The sequence below is a fragment of the Callionymus lyra genome, chromosome 2 (genome assembly GCF_982586985.1).
Source record: "Callionymus lyra chromosome 2, fCalLyr1.hap1.1, whole genome shotgun sequence".
NCBI lineage: Eukaryota > Metazoa > Chordata > Actinopteri > Syngnathiformes > Callionymidae > Callionymus > Callionymus lyra.
In genome coordinates, this window is record NC_141819.1 from 20,604,764 (window position 1) to 20,625,700 (window position 20,937).

Genomic DNA, 20,937 nt, shown 5'->3' on the forward strand with positions numbered 1-20,937 from the left:
CTCCTCGCCAGACAATGAAAACAAGCCTTTGAAGCTGCAGCATCTTCAGCTAGCGCCGTCTGGACCCACCTCCGGCCTCCGGAACCGACATGGACTCGTCGACTCGGGACTAGGGATGTAGGCTTCAGGATGCGGGCCTCCCGGACCTCTCGTTTGCTGCTGCTCATCTGGACTCTGGCGCTCCCGGAGGTTCTGTCCAAGTCCCTGCCAGAGCAGTTCGGTAAGCTGGACCCTGCAGCACCGGGACTGGGGTGGGAGTGGTTCTTGTATGGCTTTTTGTCGACAAAAGCGTTCGATGTTTTCGCGTGTTTTGGGTTCAGAAGTGTGACTCGCTGCGGTCATCCGAGTCCTGGACAGACCATCATGTCGCTGTCGTGATGATAAATGTGGATTATTATGGTTTAAAAAGCACCACATCTGGACTGAGGTTCTGGGCCACGCTGGTGGTCGAGACTCGCCCAGATGTTGTGTAGATGTGCAGGGTAGGAGCAGGCCTTCTTCTTCTTCTCCAGATCTGCTCGTGGATCTGGGCCACAACCCTCATGTGATCATAACATATCGACAGAAATACATGAGATAACCGAGCATCCGTTTATTACACATATATATATACATATCTATCAAAGCACCGTTGGATTCTCAATAAAAATGTTGAAATGATTGTTTATCTCCAGACTTATTACATAATTTCAGTTTATTATTCATGCAGGAAGCATCTTAGACACGCTTGGGTGGGTCCCGACGGTTACAGACCCATGAATCCCCCTGAATGATTGATGGAAAACATTCAAACTTGGTTATATTACACTTTTTAATGTTTGAATTTAACATAATATTATGTTTACCATCAGTTCTTCGGTGCATAAGCGTTGTATATTTTTAATTATTTTACACATTTCTTGTTACATTACATTAGATGCAGCAGAAGAATCTCGCAGAACATTCGTCCATATTTAATAAGACGTAAAAACTCATATAAAAACACGAATGACAGAAACTACTATGGGCACTATATGAGCAATAGAACACTACATACCTCTGCCAAGGACACTTTTTTCACAATACAGGGTACAATCAAATGAATCCAAAACAAAGACTTAAGATTCAAGAATCATGACGTCTTCTTTCGATTTGATGAGTATTTAATTTGTATTTAATTGTCTGGTTCACCTAATGATTCCCTTAATAGATGAATAAAATGATAATGAGAAAAATATATCACAACAGTTTAATTCAAGAACTCATATCTAGACTTTTTTATGTTTTCTTGATAATAACCACTTAAGTTCTAACATAAATAGCTCTGATTTTGTATGGACAAAAACAGTGCTTTTAGGCATTTCATGTTTTCTTTTCTGTCTGTTAGTACAATGACACCCACAGTAGTTACTACCTGATTGAACGTACCTTCAAAATGTTTGTAAATCCAGATAAAACTGCAGAAGCGAGACATAATAGATATCACTTACCAATCGATAACTGATCCAGATACTTTTAAATTGAAATCATTCACATGTTTTTGTGTTCTTATGGCACAGGTAAATGCAAGTATGTCAATATGCTGCTATGGTACTATGAATGTGAAATATATAGGAAAGGAAACTCTGTGAGAGCACAGGGCTGGAACTGTACCAGGGACTTCCTCCCTGTGAAGCCACCACACAACCAACTGTCCAGTAATATTGCCAAGTACACAAATGTGCTGACAAGAATATTCCAAAATCAGCCGTACACGGACAAATCAAAATTTGAATGTATGTGGATTCGATTGTTTGTTTATCAAAAAAACAACTGTGTGTTCCCTGAGATTCACACGGCACTAAAGGCTCTGGGATCCACTCACACTGGTGAACAAGAGAGTGAAAGACACGTCTTGATGTGACACAGTGTTTGTGCCAGTGCGACCAAAGTTTCAAGTGTGGAGGCCAGATTGAGGATGGCTCTTTACAAACACACATATACAAAGATTCTTTCATCGCATCAATTATGCTAATGCCCCTAATGGTTCGGGTTTCACACACACACACACACACTGAATCCAACACACATTCCAGATCCTGAATGGATTCAGGAGGAAACACAACCGGCCTGCTTTGGGAGACTCGCTCCGTATCCATGGTTACATCTCCAGTGTGACCCATATCCCCGCTGGATCAGAAACAAAATGTTCCGCTGGTGAGTGGTGGGAGCAAGAGGCGGAAATACTTGGCGACGGACAAAATCCTCGTCTGCCAGGTTTGTCTGTGGTGATGTCATCCTCAAGGGGTGCCAGGTCATGTGACCAAGTGTTTGAAGTCCAGTAACAGGATCCTTCCTGTCAATGCCATTGAAATTACTCATGCGACACCCATTCAAAAAAGCAGAGAAGGTTGGAGAGGCTTTGTTATGGTCTAACGTTTCTCTCTCTTTGGTCTCCCAGAGGTGCAAATCAAAGTTCAAGTCTTCGACAGCAGCAATCTATCTCTGCTCCCAAATGCTCTTGTTCAAGTGCACGGGAATCAAACTGTCTTGGCATCGGGAACGGCAGGAAGCGATGGTGTCCTAAGGGTAAGCTTCCTCTACCACACCGGCTCCTGGGTCATCATCGCCGCCTCCAAGCAGGACTATGTCACCAACTCGGTGCCATGGCAGTCGGGTCGAGTTCCCCGTGAGTCCGTCAGACAGAAAATAGTTGTTTTTTTTGTGGTGACATTTGTTAAGCGTTCATCTCTTGTTCAGTGTACGCTGCTGTGAGTCTGTACCTGCTGGCCCAGAGGCCCGGAACTCTCATTCTGTACGATGACGTCCTGCAGGTGCTGGCTGGTTCTCCAGGTAAGCAGATTTATAGTAAAACTATTATAAAGCCGCTAAATTTGCTTCTCCTCTGTCTTTCGTAAGCCTTTGTTTTGAAGCATGTTGTTCTATACAACAATGTTCTGGGTGTTTCTTACAGGTGGTAGGAACCAGCCGATGGTGCAGCTCCAGAGAAAGTCTCTGCAGCTGCCGCCCAGCTCCAACTACACCGCACTTTCAGCGGTACTGACCACGGCTCGGAGTCAGTATGAGATTGGGGGTTTCCCAATTCTGCTGGGAAAAGAGACCAACAGCTCAGGAGCTGAGACTGGATGGACAGATCTGACTGCGTTGGCAGTGGTCAGTGTTCAGCTGTATGACAAAGATGGCAGTGCCATCCAGGTCTCCGATTCTATCCATGTTTCGGTTCCACTTCCATCGGACACTCGGAACCACATGGCAACGAGCGTTCCTGCCTGGCTTTATGAGACAAAAACTGGTGAGTGAACACCCCAGTGAAAGTGTAGATTTCGGTACTTCCTCTTTATGTGGAACCTCACAGATGTCTCTCTGAATGTTTTCCAGGACTTTGGGTAAGAAATGGGACCGGCTACATACAAAAAGAAGGATCACAGTACGTGTGGAACGTCGTTGTTCCTCAGATGGGTTACTGGTTGGCTGCTTTTCCGACCTCTTCAGGTATGAACACACATTGTTGAATGTGTGGGATGAGGATTAGCAATAATGTTTTCCCGTCTTGTAGGATTCAGTCTGGGTCATCCGGGCCTGAGAGACATTACCACCTACCACACTCTCTTCCTGCTATGTATCTTGGGCTCGTTGGCGTTGCTGGTTCTGATCCTGCTCTGTGTGCTTCTCTACTACTGCAGGTGTGACATTTGTAGTTTTTAAGCCGTATTAGCCTTTGAGATAACAATTCTATCGCTTTCTCTTTTAGGCGAAAATGCTTGAAACCTCGTCGCCAACAGGGCAAACCTCACTCCTCCAATCTAAATGGTGCCAAAAGAGACCAGGGCACATCCATGTCACGCCTCAATCTGATCTGCGGCGGCCATGCTGAGTCCGGCCCGTCGAATGAAAAATCTGATCTATCCCCTTCTCGGGATTACCAAAGTTCAAGAGAAGACCTGACCAAGCACGTTCCAGCTCACAAGCTTCGACATGCCAAGGGGAAAAATGGTTCACAGCGCGGCGAGAGTTTCCCAATGAAGGTGACAAGAGCAACAGAGACCAACAACCTGGACAATCCTCTGCTCCATGATGACTATAACCGCAGCCACAATGCCAATGACAACCGCGGCTACGCTTCTGACCCCCCGTCACCTCCTCGATTCCAGGGCTACGTACCAAGCCAGTCGGACAAACCTCCAGAGTATTCCGCATCGGCAGCAGACAGTCTAGCCCGGCCCACTTCCCTAAACACCCAGCCGGGTCAAATCATCTTCTGCAGTTCCATTGATCAGATGAAGGAAAACATGTACCGCAGTATGGTACCAACTTTGGTCATTCCTGCACATTACATGCGCCTTCCTTCTGAGTTTGCCAATAACGACGGCAAGGACCAAAAGGACCAGGAAAAAGATGGCCAGATGGGTGGTAGCCAGCAGCATCATCACCACCACTCCCAGAAACAGGGTCAGCAACAAGGGGATGACTCAGAGGAACAAAGCTGGGCATCTGATTCACCCGGTGGGGCTGTTACTATCCCTGTGCTCTTTAACGATTCCACCATGGCTCAGATGAATGGAGAGTTGCAGGCCCTCACTGAGAAGAAGCTACTGGAGCTGGGAGTCAAGCAAAATCCAAGAGCTTGGTTCATCTCCCTGGACGGACGTGCAAATGCCCACGTGCGCCACTCGTACATCGACGTGGCTAATGACCTCAGTGGTGAAAGAGGATTTGGAGTTGGATTTGCAAGTGGCCCGAACAGTGCCCACCGAGAAATCAATCTGGAGCCCCCACTGGAGGCCCATGAGCGCAAATCTGGAGTTGGCAAGAAGGTTAAAGATGAACGGTGGGGGACCGGAGGAAGAAAGACGCATGGCATTGCAAACACTGGTGGGAAAACGTATTCCAAGCTTGCGTACCCAGACCACAGCGACCCAAGCAGCAGTGAGGGACGCCCGGTGTCACCGGAAGAGAACTCCCTTACCCCTCTCCTGGATGAAGGTACGTCCTCACGGGGTTCAACCATCCCGAGGAAAGGACGCAGTCGTGTGAACAGCAGCCGCAGCAGCAACAGTGAGAACCGTCGCGACTCCATGACCAGTCCGGAGGATGATTCTGAAGACAAAGATGGGAATAAGAAGAGCCCGTGGCAGAAGATCGAGGACAGGCCACTCATGGTGTTCCACCCAAGAAAATAGGAACCCTCCACTGAGAACACTGGACCTTCCTCAACAGGGAATATAAAAAATGGTTAATCCACACAAGAAGCACAAGCCTACATCACTGGTCCATTCCCAGTTGTGTTCCTGGTGTGTGTAAACACCTGTAATTCCCACAGATTTCCACAAAGACATAACACATGGAAACCTTCCCAGTAAATTGTGAGCCTTGTCAACACTGAACCACCTTCTGAGCCGTTTTCTGTACAGGAAATAGCCATGTGACTGAGCAAATTTTAAAGCACTTAAGAGTAGAAACTTGATCCTAAGAAGAAGGGTGTTAGAGCTGTAATGTGGACTTAACCGTTCCTCTCTAGTAAAAGTTTGTCTAAATTGTTTTATTTTTCTTTAATTTTGCTCAGTGGAGCCCTTTACTGTTGAAGAACCTTTTTACATGAACTGCATTTAGGGAAATCTGAGTTCAGTTTAACATTTTCTTTCAAGAGTGATGTGAAAATTGTGAAGTTAAAAATGTTTTCCTACAGTGGGTTGAGCATGAAGTGCAATCAGATCCATAACTCGCTGAAGATTAGGGTTCAAAAGATGAGGACTACCTTCGCAGTCAACAGAATTCATATAATCGACTCTGTATTTGTTGCAACACTGGAATACCGGCAAAGATTTTCTTGTGTACATTCTGAACAATCAATACGAAAAAGATTGTTGAAACTTGCAAAATAACTTGACTACATAGATGTTAACTTAGGTGACAATCAAGCTGAATCAGCATCTGGCAATTTTAAAAGGTGCTCCAGTTGAGGTCAGTTACTATGTGAGTCTAACTATAATGGGCTAGTCTGGTTATCTTGCTTCCTCGGCTGTACCAGATTAACATCTGTAGCCTCTCTAAGCTCTTGACAGACAGTAAACCTTGTCCAAATGTTAAACTGTGTTTACCATGATGAGGCAGCCTGCGGATTGAGTAAGAAAACCACTGTACACTATTACTTATAAGTTTCATCAGTAGGTCAAAGTTTAGCTATCATGTGACTCCTTCCAGCTAAACAAACAGGCCGTGCTCTACAGGGAGGAACAACGATTGTTGGTAAAGTTGCTGAACACTGGTTTTCTGTCCAAAAGAGTGGGATTTTTGATGTGAATCTGTGATGGAAGCTGTTACATTGTTTAAAATGTACCACCCATGTAACTTGCCTGTTCATCAGTCCTCCTGGCACCTCAACGGCAATTTCTTGTGACATGTCAGTTTCAGCCCGTCTTATGAATTATATTGTGTGGACAAGATTAGATGGTTGGACTTCCTACTAAGACAATGACCCACTTGTAAAAATTCGGGAACAGCCGCCTTCTTCTATATTTGAAATAACTTCAATTTCAGATATATATCACTGGGTTAGGTTCTTTCAGACTTGAAGGTAATATCGTAGAAAGCAAGCCTAGACTGACTGTTACGGTATGACTTTTTAGGAGGAGGCCATGCTTACTTCAGAGAGAACAACTGACTGTTTAAGATGATAGCATTGTAGGTTTTCACTGGTCTGCTCTACCACAAACAAAGCCCTCCAAATGTTAAGCCTCCCATAGAGCTGATCTGAATATTTAACAGGAAAGACTATCCAAACCTGTTCAGCTCTTATGTAGAGGTATGTCTCATGAATTCTTTAGACGTCATCTGATGTTAATCTGCCAAACCCAAGTTCATGCCATTTTTTAGATTGTTGTTGTGGACTTGTGTCATTTCTGCCATGTAAATAGACTCCATCGGACACGGTAGAAAGATTGCATGCATACTCGAATGTATGAAATAAGACGTACGAACCCCCACTGAGGTCTTTAGGTTTTTCTTATTTGAGTGTAATGCCAAGAATTTTGGTTAAATGCCATACTTAAACAAACCATCGTACTTGAAGTTAGTAGTGCACTGAGATAAACGGTGACGACCTGGACTGGGCCTGGACCACTTCTTTCCTACAAGTGCCTTCTTCACACAGGATCTAGTGATAGGCATGGATGTCCCGTGTAAACATGCAGCCACCTTAACACAGTGTGACACTTGAGAAGCACACACTGCATTGGTAACAACGTGTCACTGCTGCAAGCATGTCGGCCAAACTACTACTCTCGCCCACTTGTTTATATTTGTAATTTTTTCTCTCTTTTTCACCAAACTTGTATATTGTACGTTAAACTATGAGATTTTACGCGTGAGCGATGTGCATGTAAAATGTAGAGTAGCCAACGACTTTAAAAGATTGAGGATGTTTTGACAGAATTGTTGGGATGTGTCGCCAAATTATCAAGACACTGAATCCACAAAATTCACTTCCGGTCGTAAATGTTTACAACAAAAAAAAACACCCAACAACTTGCTTTCTGCTGTAAGTCATATCGCCGCCCTGGTGGAAACCCAAAGGAAACCCCAGTGAACATCACCAAGAATTGTACATTCTCAACTGGTCCAGGTTATAATGATGTGTCCTAATAGTGTTACTGCCAAAAAAATGTAATGATTGTATTTGGATCCTAAACATATGTCCTCAAATGTAAACCTTCTAAAAGCACAAAACAAACAGGTTGGGCCAGTTGAGAATTATGCATCTGTGTCAGCACTTGAAAATGACATTGATTGCAAAATATTTCAAAAATTTTGACGAAAGCGGTCTGTTCCTCAAATCGTCATCTGCTTGCTGTCCATTCGCCATGTCTCTCGCCCTCGAGTAACAGCCTGTGACTTGATCCAGAAGAAGAAAAAAAATGGAAAACAGTGTCTGATCCTGCTGAAGTGTCATGTCCGCTGCTGTTTGTGTGACTCAACTGACCAGCTGTGGAAGTGTGGCTTCCCTCACTCGTTTTCTTTAACCAGTGACTTTTATGAACTCTGAAGACGTAAAGGGGCCTTTCGTCGACCTGTGTGTCACTTCCCTCATTGTCAGTTGTTTGTTAAATGTAAATTGACATTTTTCTGTACAGCACCTGAAATGGAATTAAAATGTTCTCCTTAAAGTGGTCATTGTTTTTGTTTTCATCCCTCTTATTTCATAAAAAATGAAAAACAAAACAAGTGTTATACATAGCACGTAAAAATATATTGTTATTTTTTTTATTTATTATTTTTTAATAACGACCTATAACAGCTGACAGACGTGTTCTGTCTCTTTAAGAAGTCTGCGGTCATGAGAGAGTCATGTGATCACTGTGGTCAAAATATGTAGTATTTCTGGTCCAATCTAGTCCACATTATTCTGGAACTTAATACGGTTGACGCGAATGAATCGTGTGTCCGAATAAATCATCAAGGTAGGCTGTCATACATGTGTTTAATATTGACAGTAAAGAGACTTTGTGTCGCTCCATCACGCTAGCTTGTTTGTTAGCCACCTAGCATGATTCTCTGTCGTGATACGGCTATTTTTTTATTTGTTTTGTTTTGTCCACAGGTTTTGAGAAAAGCATGAACAACGCAGCCTGGCTCTGAAACGCTTCTCTCCACAAAACAATGGTGAAGTAACTTCTATTGTGCAGCTTTTTTTTTTAGAAATAAAAATGCAGCAAACCTTATGTATTTATGTAATGCGTTGATACTTGTACACTGTTTACTGTTCATTGTCTATAAATACAAATGTATAATACATAATTCAACCTAAATTTCTGAATTGGCTGTTTATTTAAGTCATATTTTTGTATTTAGAATTCAGCAGTATTTTATTTCACTCTGATAAATCTCACCTCGGACATCTGAAAGTAAACATCAGCTCAGCAAACATCCTCATTCTCTAGGATAGCAGTTTCTTCAACATTCTATTGTGTGGTTCCTATCTGTTATACAGTTTTAAATAACCATGCATGTTTGTTTTTAGGTTCAAACCGCTCTTAAGACTTTCCTTTTAAAATAGAGAATCTTGATTTCTGAAAGACTTTCAGCAAAAGTGCAACCTATAGTTCCAGAGACATTGTAAACTTTTATTAGCATCCTACGTGATATCTCTGTGTTCCATCTGAGCTCTGAGGTTACCTAAACAGAAGTTATTTTAAATAAATAAACTAAATAATTTTACAACCTGCCATAATTCTATTTAAAACCATAAATAACTTTCTTCACCCATCATGTTGTGTTGTTGTGCGATTAAAAGTATTAAAATATATTCACTGTTAAAAAATGCTTTTCTCAAACAGTTAAGATGATTGTGCTTCACTCGATCAAACAATTTTTTGAACTCCTGCATCGTATCAAAAAGATACATGAGATACAATTTAATGGATCTTTGGTCTCTCCTGTCCGTGCTATCTTACAGGGAAGCTTCAGCACTGCTTCATTGACGCATTATTTTTGTTTTAGTCATACTACGTATATTGAATCTTGTAGAATGGCAGTTGGCTTGTCACAAAGGGGACATGATTTTTTTTTTTTAAAGCTGGTACTCAAGTCAAACTGGTTTGGATGTCTCTGCAGTGCAATTATTATTATCAACCTCTCGCTAAAGGAGCTCAGTCGCTTTGTCGTGTCATTCTTATTGTACGATGTTCTTCTCCGTTCAGACGTCCTACGTGTGGATCCTCGGTCTGGCTGTGTTGGGCCTGAGTTCAGCACTCATCTGCCCAGACGGAGGCATGTGTGAGGACAGAGACACTTGCTGTATAAACTCGGAGGGAGTTTACGCCTGTTGCCCTCTGTCCCGCGTGAGTATTCCATTCATTTGATAGTTTTTTCCCCCCGTTCCCTCGCCACAGGTGTGTTTATTTGTCCTGAGTCTGAATATACCTGTCCGAAGACGACCTGTGAATTTATGTCATTGTATTTTACTGTGTATAATTCTACATATCGTCAAAGTACAACTGTTACAGATTCAGGAAAACCAGTGAACAACTTTGAAAACATTTTGTGTCCAGGCCGAGTGCTGCTCAGATCATCTTCATTGTTGCTACGAGGGAACAATCTGTGATCTTGATCGTGAGCTCTGTGTTAACAAAAGTGTGTCCTTACCATGGGTTCATCGTATTCCTGCCAAGCAGGTCCAACTGGTCCCAGAGGTACTGCATATGAACTCTTACAGATTGTATTTACCTTGAATGTTATCTCAAGTGGCTCCTTATCGAAGCAAACCAATGTCATAAAGTCCAAGCTGAGTCGACTTTTACCGTTGACGGGTCAAACTTCTTCTTATTTGTTGTCTGAGGAACAAAAAGGACATGTTGTGGTTATACATTTAAAATTTTAATAATTAAATAAATAGTCATGAAGATAATGGGTAGAAATTCCAAACTACTGATAAATTTGAAGACTCGAATGTTATTGTTTTGGCTTAAGAAGATCAGTGCAATCAGTCAAGATCTGTGATAAAATAAGGACACATTTACATGTTTATGAATTGGTCTAAATCGGGGGGAAAAAGCAAAAACAAAACAAAAATGTCTGAAGAAAAGGTTCTTGGGTGAGGGACTCTTAGTAGAGCATTTGTCTATAAAAAGTGTTAACAAATAGGGCGGCCATTTGCCTATACTGGATGTATATTGTTGACTTCCAGTTTGATAAATCATTATAACATCCTTTATGCGACGCACGGAGTGAAAGTCAAACCAGTCAAATTATTTTGTGGGTTTGAATTAGCCAGTTTCTGTTTGTTGATGTTAACATTCCGCTCCTGATCTCCTCACAGCTGAGCGAGGGAGTGAAGGCCGTCACTTGTGCCGACAAGGAGTACGAGTGTCCGGACGACAGCACCTGCTGCCAGCTTCCTGACGAATCATATGGCTGCTGCCCACTAGTCAGGGTCAGTACGCTCAAGTGCACACGAGGGCAGGGTTCTGGTTCGGGAAGGTGGATGATAGGCCCGGTACAATTCAATCTTCTGAAATGGGTTGTTGTATTCCAGTCACATCGTCCTCAGATCAAGAACACAGCAGCGCATCTTACTGAAATGTTTTGTGTGAACGTGTGAGAAGTCAATGACAAGAAGCTGGGAGATCTCAAACGTTTATTCTATTCATTTTCTACCGCTTTATCCCTTTATTCCCGCTATTGTTTGCCTAAAAATATCTTGTGAAACTGACACGGGTGAACTGAAGAGACATTTATTATCTTGCTCCTCCTCACTTAAGCAATGGACTTGTTTACAAGGCAATGTTTTTCTGACGCATCTTCCCTTGTTTGGTTCTTCCAGGCCGTCTGCTGCGACGACAAACAGCACTGTTGTCCGGAGGGAACGACATGTGACTTGGAGCACCTGAAGTGCGAGCAAGCCAATCAAGAATCTGTACCCATGTTGAAGAAGTTCCCGGCCAAGAGCAGAAGAAAAAACCAAGGTGAGTGATGAGTGTTTACGGGAAGGTACAGGTAGAGAATACTTGGTAGAACTTCGCGTCTTGGCTGATAAAAGTCCAGATAACGGACAGCGTTTCTCTCCAGGTCACCCTTAGAATCAGAACCAGAATCATTTTTATTGCCATTGTTAGTGGAAGGTTCCATCAATTAGGAATTTGCTTTGGTATGTGTACCAATAAACATGAAAAAACAACATCATCCTAAATAAAAGTACAATTTCACCGTTTACAGAGTCCAGATTATGAATCTGAAATGTCTGGAAAGTGTTTGAGTATGACACAAAAAAAACTAACATTTTGTTTTGGTTGCTTGTTTATTTATCGAGCTGCATTAATGGAACGATCCAACCTGGGAGAGTTCAAGTTAAAATAAAATGTCTACCATTTGAATCATTTTAAGAACATTACTCAAAAGACAACGATAGATAGATTGATAGAACTTTATTTATTCTTTGGGAAAATACTTTGACAGCAGAACAAAGTGGACAAAGATGAATATATAAGAAATTATCAGTAGAGTTCACTGTAGAGTCTCAAGTTGTTATCAGGATTCATATATCATATATTATATATTATATTCTCCATCACTATCAGAATCAGAATCCTTTTATTGTCCCGCGAGGGGAAATTCGGTTTAACAACAGCAATATACCAAAAAATAAAACACCCAGAAATAAAATATTAAAAAGAAAAGAAAAAATCTAAATAGAATAGAAAATAAATCTGCACTATATTATATACACAATCATATTTACAAAAATAACAAGAAAGGTGCAGTTAAATAATTATCTTGGTGGGTTCTTGTTGTGGAGTCTGATGGCAGCAGGGAGGAAGGACCTGCGGTACCTCTCCCTCACACACCTGGGTGGAGCATCCTGTTACTGATGGAGCTCCTCAATGCCCTCAGTGTGTGCTGGAGAGGGTGAGACAAGTTCTTCCTCATGGAGGCCAGCTTGCTCTGTATCCTCCTCCCAGACACTTCCTCCACAGGATCCAGGCTCCAGGCAGATATGCTTTTTTGCTTTACATAGATGCTGGTAAAGATGATGAATCTGTGGATGTGTTTCTGTTCCCAGTTTCAGTTGATGGTTCCATCATGTGTCCCGGTCATGACAGCAGCTGTCCAGCCCTGTCCACATGCTGTCTTCTCACCACTGGAGACTACGGCTGTTGTCCCTACCCTGAAGTAAGTCCAACTTCTCTGATGAATCCAACAAAGTCTTCCTTCCCAAAAACACCCGTGACCGATGACAGTTAGAAGAGCAAGGTACGATGAAGGCTGCGATCCACTAGCATATTGCCAATTGAGATGATGCACATGGATGACTCGACCGCACGGTAACATTTTCCATAAGAACCAAAATACATCAGATCTCTCGGGTTCCTATTTTGAGGTTAATTTTGCATCTGTGAGATTATGTATTACACTATACAAAAGTAAATAATGAAACCTGTGTCTTTTGTTTGGCGGTGGTTCTAAATACGATTCATGGCTACAATTATAAGACAAGATACGCATTCAATCTTCAAAAACTTCTTTACTCTTTTTATGATGTTGTTGGGTAAAGATTGCTGACACAGCACATGCAGACTGGATTCAGATGTTTTTTAATTGTTGAAATGATTAAGATTTAAATGTGGTTGTGATGGTGTGCCTGCAAGGAGTGGAGGCGCTTCTTACGGCTCGTCCCAAACCACTGAAGGTCTTGGGCTTGCCTTTTTATTCGAAAACTCAGAGCAAGACACACTTAAATACAAACAGTTTGTTCATTTGTTGCTGGACGCAGCCAGCAAAAAACAGCTTCTGTATGAGTCGGTGAGCAGCATAACCGCCTGCACGGGGAGACTCGCATATCTTGGTGAGGTCACTGTATCTTAATGCACCAACTGTCATTGCTTGAGAAACGAGAAAAGAAACTCTAACTGGTCACATTCCTTCCAGCTCATTGTGAGCCGCAGCAAGCATGATTACATGTTTATTGCGACAAGGCTATAAAAGCAACATAAATTATTTAACGGTGAACCATCATGTTTAAAGTCTGACTTGTTAGCCCTTGAGACATACGAGTCCTCCACCATCATTAACCAGAGAATTGAAAATGCAATTGTTAAAGATTCCTTTTATTTTAAACCTGTGAACGAGTTTTGGTGTGATGTCTCCGTTCAGTTTCACTTCATTCAATGCAGCCCCTGGTGTACATGGAGTTAATGTTTCTTCGTCTCCATCTCGGTGTAGCTTCCTTACCATTCCACATCTCCCCGTTTGAAAACCCACAGGCCGTCTGCTGCAGCGATCACCAGCACTGCTGCCCCAACGACACCCGCTGTGACCTGGAGGCTCTGCTGTGCAGGTCTGGAGACTCTCACGTGCCCATGTTGAAGAAGATCCCGGCGCCGTCCAGCAACGGTGAGCTACGGTTTTCACATGTTGCCCATCATGTTGATAAGAACTCTCCAGTAAAACTGTCACATTTTAAGGTCGTTTGGCGGATGCTGCTTTGAGAATATCATCTTTAATTTAATTTAAAGGGTGCAGCAGTGGAAGAAATTATAAAAATATGTTTGCGTATGAAAGTCACACACAAAGTTAGCCGAACAAAATGTATATTTACCAAAACTTCCCTAACAGGAAGTACAAGTTTGATGATACAAGTCTGATCCTTGGTCTTTCTTCCATCAACAGTTTGGCTTACAAAGTGCAGTAGGGTCAAGGTCACTTTGACAAAGTGGAGTTTAGTACTAATATCTTGGCTTTCTGTGCCATTAATAAAGATTTTAAAAATAGATGTTGAACATTTGATCTTCTCCGTGCGTCTTGTAGGGTTATGTCCCGACAAAAAGACGTCGTGCTCTAATGAGGGCACCTGCTGCGAGATGCCGGACCAGACGTATGGCTGCTGCCCGATGCGGGAGGTAAGTTGGGGAAAAAATCCCCCAAATCTTAATTTTTCTCTTAAGAGAATTCACGAATACACATTTGTCTAAAGCGAAGCCTCCGCTTGTGTTGCAGGCTGTGTGTTGTTCAGATCTCATCCACTGCTGTCCGGCGGGAACACAGTGCGACTTGGCCCGCGGCGCCTGTCTGTCCCCCAACCCGGTGACCGTGTCCCAGTCCGGGACCCCCATGAGTCTTCTACTGACTGACGGTGAACGAACGCTTGACTAGACTCTTTCCTCTCTTTCGCTTCCACGCCACTACTAGCTCGTTTCCTGTTTCCAGTTCCTGGTCTTTCCTTCGGGAAATTGCAAATAAAAACAACAAGTGCAAAGGGTTAATAAAGTGCAAACATAAAGAGCATAGATCAAAGGAAATAACACAAATACTGTACAATACTGTAAGATCTACTTCCATACATTTGATCACTGTTGAACATTCACTCCTGATCTCATCTGGAAAACTTTTGTCAGAAAGAGAGGAAATTATTCCAACTTTAAGTTCAGTTTTATGCTATAAGTTAAAGAATGTCTCGTTGCTAATACTCAATATTCCGCAGTGGCCATTATTCTCTGTGACCCCTGGATGTTCTGCAGCGACGGACACACCTGCTGCCAAACCCCTGATGAGGATTGGTCCTGCTGCCCCATTGCTCAGGTAACCTCACCTCGACCTCGCGTGACCTCAGACATTTTCCCCATCACATGACCCGCTCTGTCCGTGCAGGCGGTCTCCTGTGAAGACCAGCTCCACTGCTGTCCACCGGGGTCCTCGTGCAACCTGGCCACCTCGACCTGCGACAGCACCTCCGGAGCGCCGATCATCCCGCTGCTCGCTCGCACGCCAGCAGACTCTTGGTCGGACGAAAGCAGCGCGTGTGACGAAACCACTTCCTGTCCAGGGAGGTCCACCTGCTGCAGGTCCTTGACCGGAGGCTGGGCCTGCTGCCCCCTCATAAAGGTAGAAGAGTATCTTAAAACAAATTATATTTTGACATCAACATATGGATTTGAGTTTGCATCAAAGATAATCAATTGTTTGATATAACTATTATCTATTATATCAGAATATCAAACAATATCTTTATATTACGTATGTATAACTCTGGTGCTCTTCAGGCCGTCTGCTGTGAAGACCACCTCCACTGCTGTCCTGAAGGAACCGTCTGTAACCTGGAAGCCCAGACGTGTGACGACCCGGCAGGTCTGGCCGAGTCTACAGTCTGGGCCACTAAGTTTGACGGCCTGACCGTCGAGCCGAACCAGGACTGTGACGAGCAGACCCGGTGTCAAGGAGGAACCACCTGCTGCAGGGGGGCTTCCGGGGAGTGGGCGTGTTGCCCCCTGAGTCAGGTCAGTGGGTGACGTCATCAGATGTTCCTCATGACGTGATGCTCACTCGTGTGTCTCGGGTCAGGCCGTGTGCTGCAGCGACGGCGACCACTGCTGCCCCAAAGGCTACACGTGCAACATGGAGCAGCGAACCTGCGACAAACACGGGGAGGTGACCTTCCCGTGGGTCCGCAAGGCGCCCGGGCTGAGGAAGGTCTCCGACTTGGTGGTCGTCAGGGCCGCCGACTCGCCCCGGAACATGTGTGACGGACGAACCAGCTGCCCGAAGGAAACCACCTGCTGCTTCATGGAGAGGACTCAGAACTGGGGCTGCTGCCCACTGCCACAGGTACGGCCGTCAGGAAGGTCATGATGGTTGATGATGTTGGCTGAATATCCTGGAGTCAAAACTGTACTGGACATTCAGAAATGTTTCTGGGACTGCTTTTTCTACCTTGACTGCCCCTCATAGAATAAATATATCCTTATGTAAAGTATATCAGTGCTATCAGAATATCAAGTGGTTTAATTTAATATTTTAAATATTTTATTTTTTGTTTTCTATAAGAATTACACGATTTATTTAAAATAATGGAATAAAATAATTTATATTTTAAAAGTTTGATTTTGTTTAAATTAATCAAACAAATTCAATCATTTGTATATATTATATATATGTATAAATATATATATATTTTTTAATAGTTACATTTAAAAAATATATTTTTAAAGTAAATGCATTTTTTTTACTAAGAGTTTGATATTAAATTCAAAAGTTTTTGTTTTTTTTCTTTTTTTAAATTTGTAGACATTTAAATTAAATATAAAACATGTTGATATAATAGTCACCAGACAATACCAAGTACTGAACTATTATACCAAAGTTTTTAAATGAATTTCAAAGGCTACAATTAAAAATGTTCTTTTTTTTTTTAATATTGGGTATGGAATATCAAGCTTTATGTGTATAAAATATTAATTAATTTTGTAAAAGATTCAAGTTTGTTAATTCAGTTATTTAGAAAAACAACTGATTCAACCTTTTGAATAAATAAATAATTTAATTAAATACTTGCTTTATTCAAGTGGAAATTGTATTGGTGACTATTTTAATTTAATTATTTTAAAATGTAGTTAAATACTCTAAACATATATTCATGTAAAGTACCAACTTTTAAAAAGGTTAAATTCAAGAATTCAATATCTTGATGGCTCTGATATAATTCCATAAAAGAAGTTGAACTGCTAACACTAGTCTCTGATGACGTGACGACTGAAGAAGATTCTGTGAGTCTGGAGCACAGAAGGAGTGACGATCTGCTCCGTGTGTCTTCAGGCCGTCTGCTGTGAGGACGGAAACCACTGCTGTCCTCGCGATCACTCCTGCCTCCCTCATCGCTCGTCCTGCTCCAGGGGTCCGCACACCATCCCCTGGTTCACCAAAGTCGCGGCCCTGAAGCACAGCGACGACCCTTCGGACGTGAAGTGCGAGGACCAGAGCACCTGTGCTCCGGGAACCACCTGCTGCATGCTGCCCACGGGGGAGTGGGGCTGCTGCCCGCTCGTGAAGGTGAGGCGCACATCTTCTCGGTGGACTTGAGTGGAGGATGACCGGCCGTGTTCTGGTCCTCAGGCCATCTGCTGCACGGACCACCTGCACTGCTGCCCGCAGGGATACACCTGCGACATGGAGAGCGGGACCTGTGAGAAGAAGATGTACCAGGAGGGGGTCCAGACGCTCGCCATGACCAAAGTTCTGACCAACCAGGACACATCCTGCGACCCCTCTGGGAACTTCCGCTGCCCCCTGCAGGAGACTTGCTGTCAGATCTCAGACTCGGATTGGAAGTGCTGCCCCTCCCCGAAGGTACTTTTATTTTTTTCTACTCTTGATCTTAAAAACAACATTCATTTATCGAGCTATCAAGACAACAGTGCTGTTTGAATGTATCTTCTCATGACCTGAGATCTCACCCGTGTTTCTGTCCAGGCCGTCTGCTGTGCAAACTCTGGCAGCTGCTGTCCGGCTGGGTTCGCGTGTGACATGGACTCAGGAAGCTGCCGCCAGCTGAGTCGTCACAGCTGGGACTCTTGGTTCCAGGACAGAAAATCAAACTTGTAACTCTAACACCACTTCATACTCTCCAAACATGTATTGGATTTTGCACATGCTTGAAGGATGGTAGGATATTACAGGAACCATTTTTTTTGTTTGAGTCTGCCTCAGTCACATGAGAGGGGAAAGATGTTTGGAGATGTTTCAATGTAGCTGTGAGCTGTGAGGATTTAGGTCCATGACGTGATTTACTGGTACTTGACCCTGAATGTCTCTTTCTTCTAAGACGTCCCAAAATGGAGACTTTTCTTTGTGTTGATTTTCTTCTTCTGTTGTGATCTAATGAAACTTTGAATGAATAAATAAATAAACCGAGGCTTAAAAGGATGTTCAATGTTTTAAAAATTTATTTGCTCTAATAATGGTGAGAAATATGGTTGAGACGGTCATTCTAGGAAAATAAGGCCTTTTTTGTTGGATCAGAACTCTCCAAAATCACCATTTAAATGTATTCAAAATCTTTATACTTAATATTTGAAGTGCTGTGGTTTATATAATATTGATTTAATAACTATACTTTTATTGATATTTCATAGATTTAACTAAACGTATATATTTATGTATATGTGTGTCAGGTTTCATTTTTTAGAGTAGACAATCCATCTTTAAACACCTGGTTACATTTCTAACGAGAAGGAAAAAAAGTATATTTAGAAATGTTTGTGTGTGTGTATATATAGATATATATATATATATATGTGTATATGATTTTTAAGTTTATCTATCTTACTTATCCATGTATGTATGTATGTTTCTTAAAATTTAAGCAGATGGTAAATGTGAATTGACTACTAAAAAAATGCCACCTCACAATAAGAATAAGACGATCTGTATTTGGACGGATGGTGGGAAGATTAATACTGATTTTCCTAAATATCTTTTTAGTGCATATAAATCGCAACGGAGGATCTGATCTGTCAGCGACTTACTCAATATTTGTTTTCCCTCGATACCATTGAACTGATTTAAACGATTAAAGATTAAACAATAAAAGTAAATCACAAATAAATCAGATTACAAAGTTTGTCTGAATATAATTGTTCAAATGTCCGAAACTGACTCGGCTAAAATACTAAATTACTAAATAAGTTTATTTCCCATTTTTACGCTGGCTTGTCTTTAGTTCATTCAAGAATCATTGATTCAAAAAATGAAATCAGAATATAAAACGTTTCTGTAAATCCTTTTTACCGAACGTTGTAGTTACCAATACTGACCGGCGGAGGGCGGCAGAGGGCTGAGATGTGAGCTGGTTCCGCCTGAAGCTCGACTCGGTTCTGATCCACTTGTTGGGGACGTTTGAATTAAGACACGCGGTGACGTCACCAAGATTTCCCACCGTTCACTTAAGTGCAAGTTGTGGAGGTCGTGCCCGCCCGCGTGCACACTTGCCATCTGCAGCCAGTCACAGTGAAGGAATTTTAGTCTCTGTCCGCGCGCCCGTGCGTGTGCGTGGGTCACACTCTCTGTGTGTGTGTGTGTGTGTGTGTGTGTGTGTGTGTGTGTGTGTGTTCACAAGGGGCCAAGTGGAGCGATGAAGTTTGCCATTGTCGTCCACTGTGGGTGTTTTCAGACTCTCTGGCACGATGTGTGAGTTAGTGTTCCGTGTGTTCCTGCCCACTGTGCCCACTGTCGTCCCCCCACAATGCCCCATTCAGACCCGGACCTTCCTCACCCCCCCCACCACCCCCCCAGTCTGCACCTCACCATCACCACCACCATCATCTTCATCATCATCATCTTCATCATCCAGTTGAGTCTTCACCAGCAGTGATGTCACCATCATCCTCTTCCTCTTCCTCGCTCTTGTGTCCCCCCGCGAGCACAAAAGGTCCCTGGAGGCCTCCACGGTGTGTGCGGGTCACCATGGCGACCAGGAGACAGTGTTGGCTCTTTAAACCGGCGGCTCAGAGGGGTGTGTGAGGCGTTCAAGGGGTGTCGGACTTATTTACTCGGTGAAATACGGCTTTTATTTTCGCCTCCTCCACCGGCGGAATCTTTCAAATATTTAACCAGAGGGTCCTGGAAGTCTGTAGGCGAGGGTGTGTGTGTGTGTGTGGGGGGGGGGGGGGGCATGTTAATCATCCCCCCCCCCCCACACACACACATACTCATGTAGTGATTGTTAGGCGCCCAGGGGCCTCAATTTTGGCCCCCGGGTGCAGAATACATTACCAGATGCTTGAGAACTTTCATTCCAGACCAGAAAAACTTGTAGCAGGAAAAACAAGCGCCCACACCCTACACCCCCCACACCCCCCAACCCCCTCTTCCTCACCCCCCCCACACACCCATCCATCTCTCTCTTCAGCTCCTTCCTGTCGGCAGGATTGTCACATTATGCTCCCGGTGTCTGTGTGATCGGGGGGTCGGGGTTGCCGGCTCCACTCCAAGCCTGAAGTTCAATATCAGCCCCCACCCTTCTTCCTCCCCCCACCCCACCCCCCCACACAAGTCCACAATGAAAGCAGGAAGGGCAGGGAGAGGACGAATGAACCACCCACGGCTGCTTTCAACTCACGAAATAACCAACTTTTTTGGGGGCTTTTAAGTCCCAAGAACTTTTTTGTTTTGTTTTTCGATCTTTGAAGTCGCCTCAGAAGGTCATGAGACCAAAATCTGGAGCAAAAAAACATATGATGAAGCAGCTGGTGACATAAATAGAATGTTCTGGTCATTCTTACTCACGTCTGGATTATTGTCTTTCTCTTTACATTCTTCATGAGTTTGTCAGGAGCCTCCAGAGGATCTGAGGGTGGAGCTGCTCACCCCAGACTCCACTGGGGCATCTCACTTAAACCTTCATGTTTGAAGAGTCGACGTTATCGTCCTTTACCTCCATGTTTCCTGGCAGCCTGTCAGAGTCAGATTCTTGTCTGTGACTCGCAAGAATATCTGCTGCAGATGTTTGCGGGCGTTCTTGCACAACTTCCCCTCATTCTCTCCAGATGATTCCACCTCCAAACCTCCCCAAACCGGTCCCGCTGCTGCCGAGACTGGGAGAGACGCTCGAGGGGATGAAGAGCGAGGAAGAGGTGGGAGAACCTGCCGGGGTCGTTGTCGTCCTTCCTCAACCCCCCGGTCGGAGCCAGCCCTGGA

General features: G+C 43.4%; 2 protein-coding genes across 2 annotated transcripts; both read left to right on the forward strand.

Moving 5' to 3' along the window:
- On the forward strand, window positions 1-8,141 carry LOC148085904 (protein FAM171A2-like). Its single transcript, XM_087784028.1, has 7 exons — window positions 1-220; window positions 2,420-2,647; window positions 2,719-2,811; window positions 2,933-3,271; window positions 3,358-3,471; window positions 3,536-3,662; window positions 3,731-8,141. The coding sequence occupies exons 1-7, from the start codon at window positions 130-132 to the stop codon at window positions 5,157-5,159; spliced, it is 2,421 nt and encodes an 806-aa protein (XP_087640154.1). The 5' UTR covers window positions 1-129; the 3' UTR covers window positions 5,160-8,141.
- Window positions 8,142-8,303: 162 nt separating this feature from the next.
- grnb (granulin b) lies at window positions 8,304-18,165 on the forward strand. Its single transcript, XM_087784029.1, has 17 exons — window positions 8,304-8,435; window positions 8,576-8,637; window positions 9,675-9,815; window positions 10,026-10,166; window positions 10,793-10,906; window positions 11,297-11,438; window positions 12,533-12,642; window positions 13,734-13,863; window positions 14,278-14,369; window positions 14,467-14,602; window positions 14,951-15,048; window positions 15,118-15,351; window positions 15,510-15,743; window positions 15,808-16,071; window positions 17,059-17,292; window positions 17,356-17,589; window positions 17,713-18,165. Exons 2-17 carry the CDS (start codon window positions 8,635-8,637, stop codon window positions 17,842-17,844), a joined length of 2,439 nt encoding a protein of 812 aa, XP_087640155.1. The 5' UTR covers window positions 8,304-8,435; window positions 8,576-8,634; the 3' UTR covers window positions 17,845-18,165.
- The last annotated feature ends 2,772 nt before the right edge of the window (window positions 18,166-20,937 follow it).

Bases quoted from the DNA above. Each gene is read 5' to 3' on its own strand.
- LOC148085904 (XM_087784028.1), top strand. From the start codon at position 130: ATGCGGGCCTCCCGGACCTCTCGTTTGCTGCTGCTCATCTGGACTCTG. The intron at 221-2,419 runs GTAAGCTGGACC...TTGGTCTCCCAG, and splicing joins GTCCCTGCCAGAGCAGTTCG to AGGTGCAAATCAAAGTTCAA. The intron at 3,272-3,357 runs GTGAGTGAACAC...AATGTTTTCCAG, and splicing joins GCTTTATGAGACAAAAACTG to GACTTTGGGTAAGAAATGGG.
- grnb (XM_087784029.1), top strand. The intron at 10,907-11,296 runs GTCAGTACGCTC...TGGTTCTTCCAG, and splicing joins GCTGCTGCCCACTAGTCAGG to GCCGTCTGCTGCGACGACAA. The intron at 12,643-13,733 runs GTAAGTCCAACT...GAAAACCCACAG, and splicing joins GCTGTTGTCCCTACCCTGAA to GCCGTCTGCTGCAGCGATCA.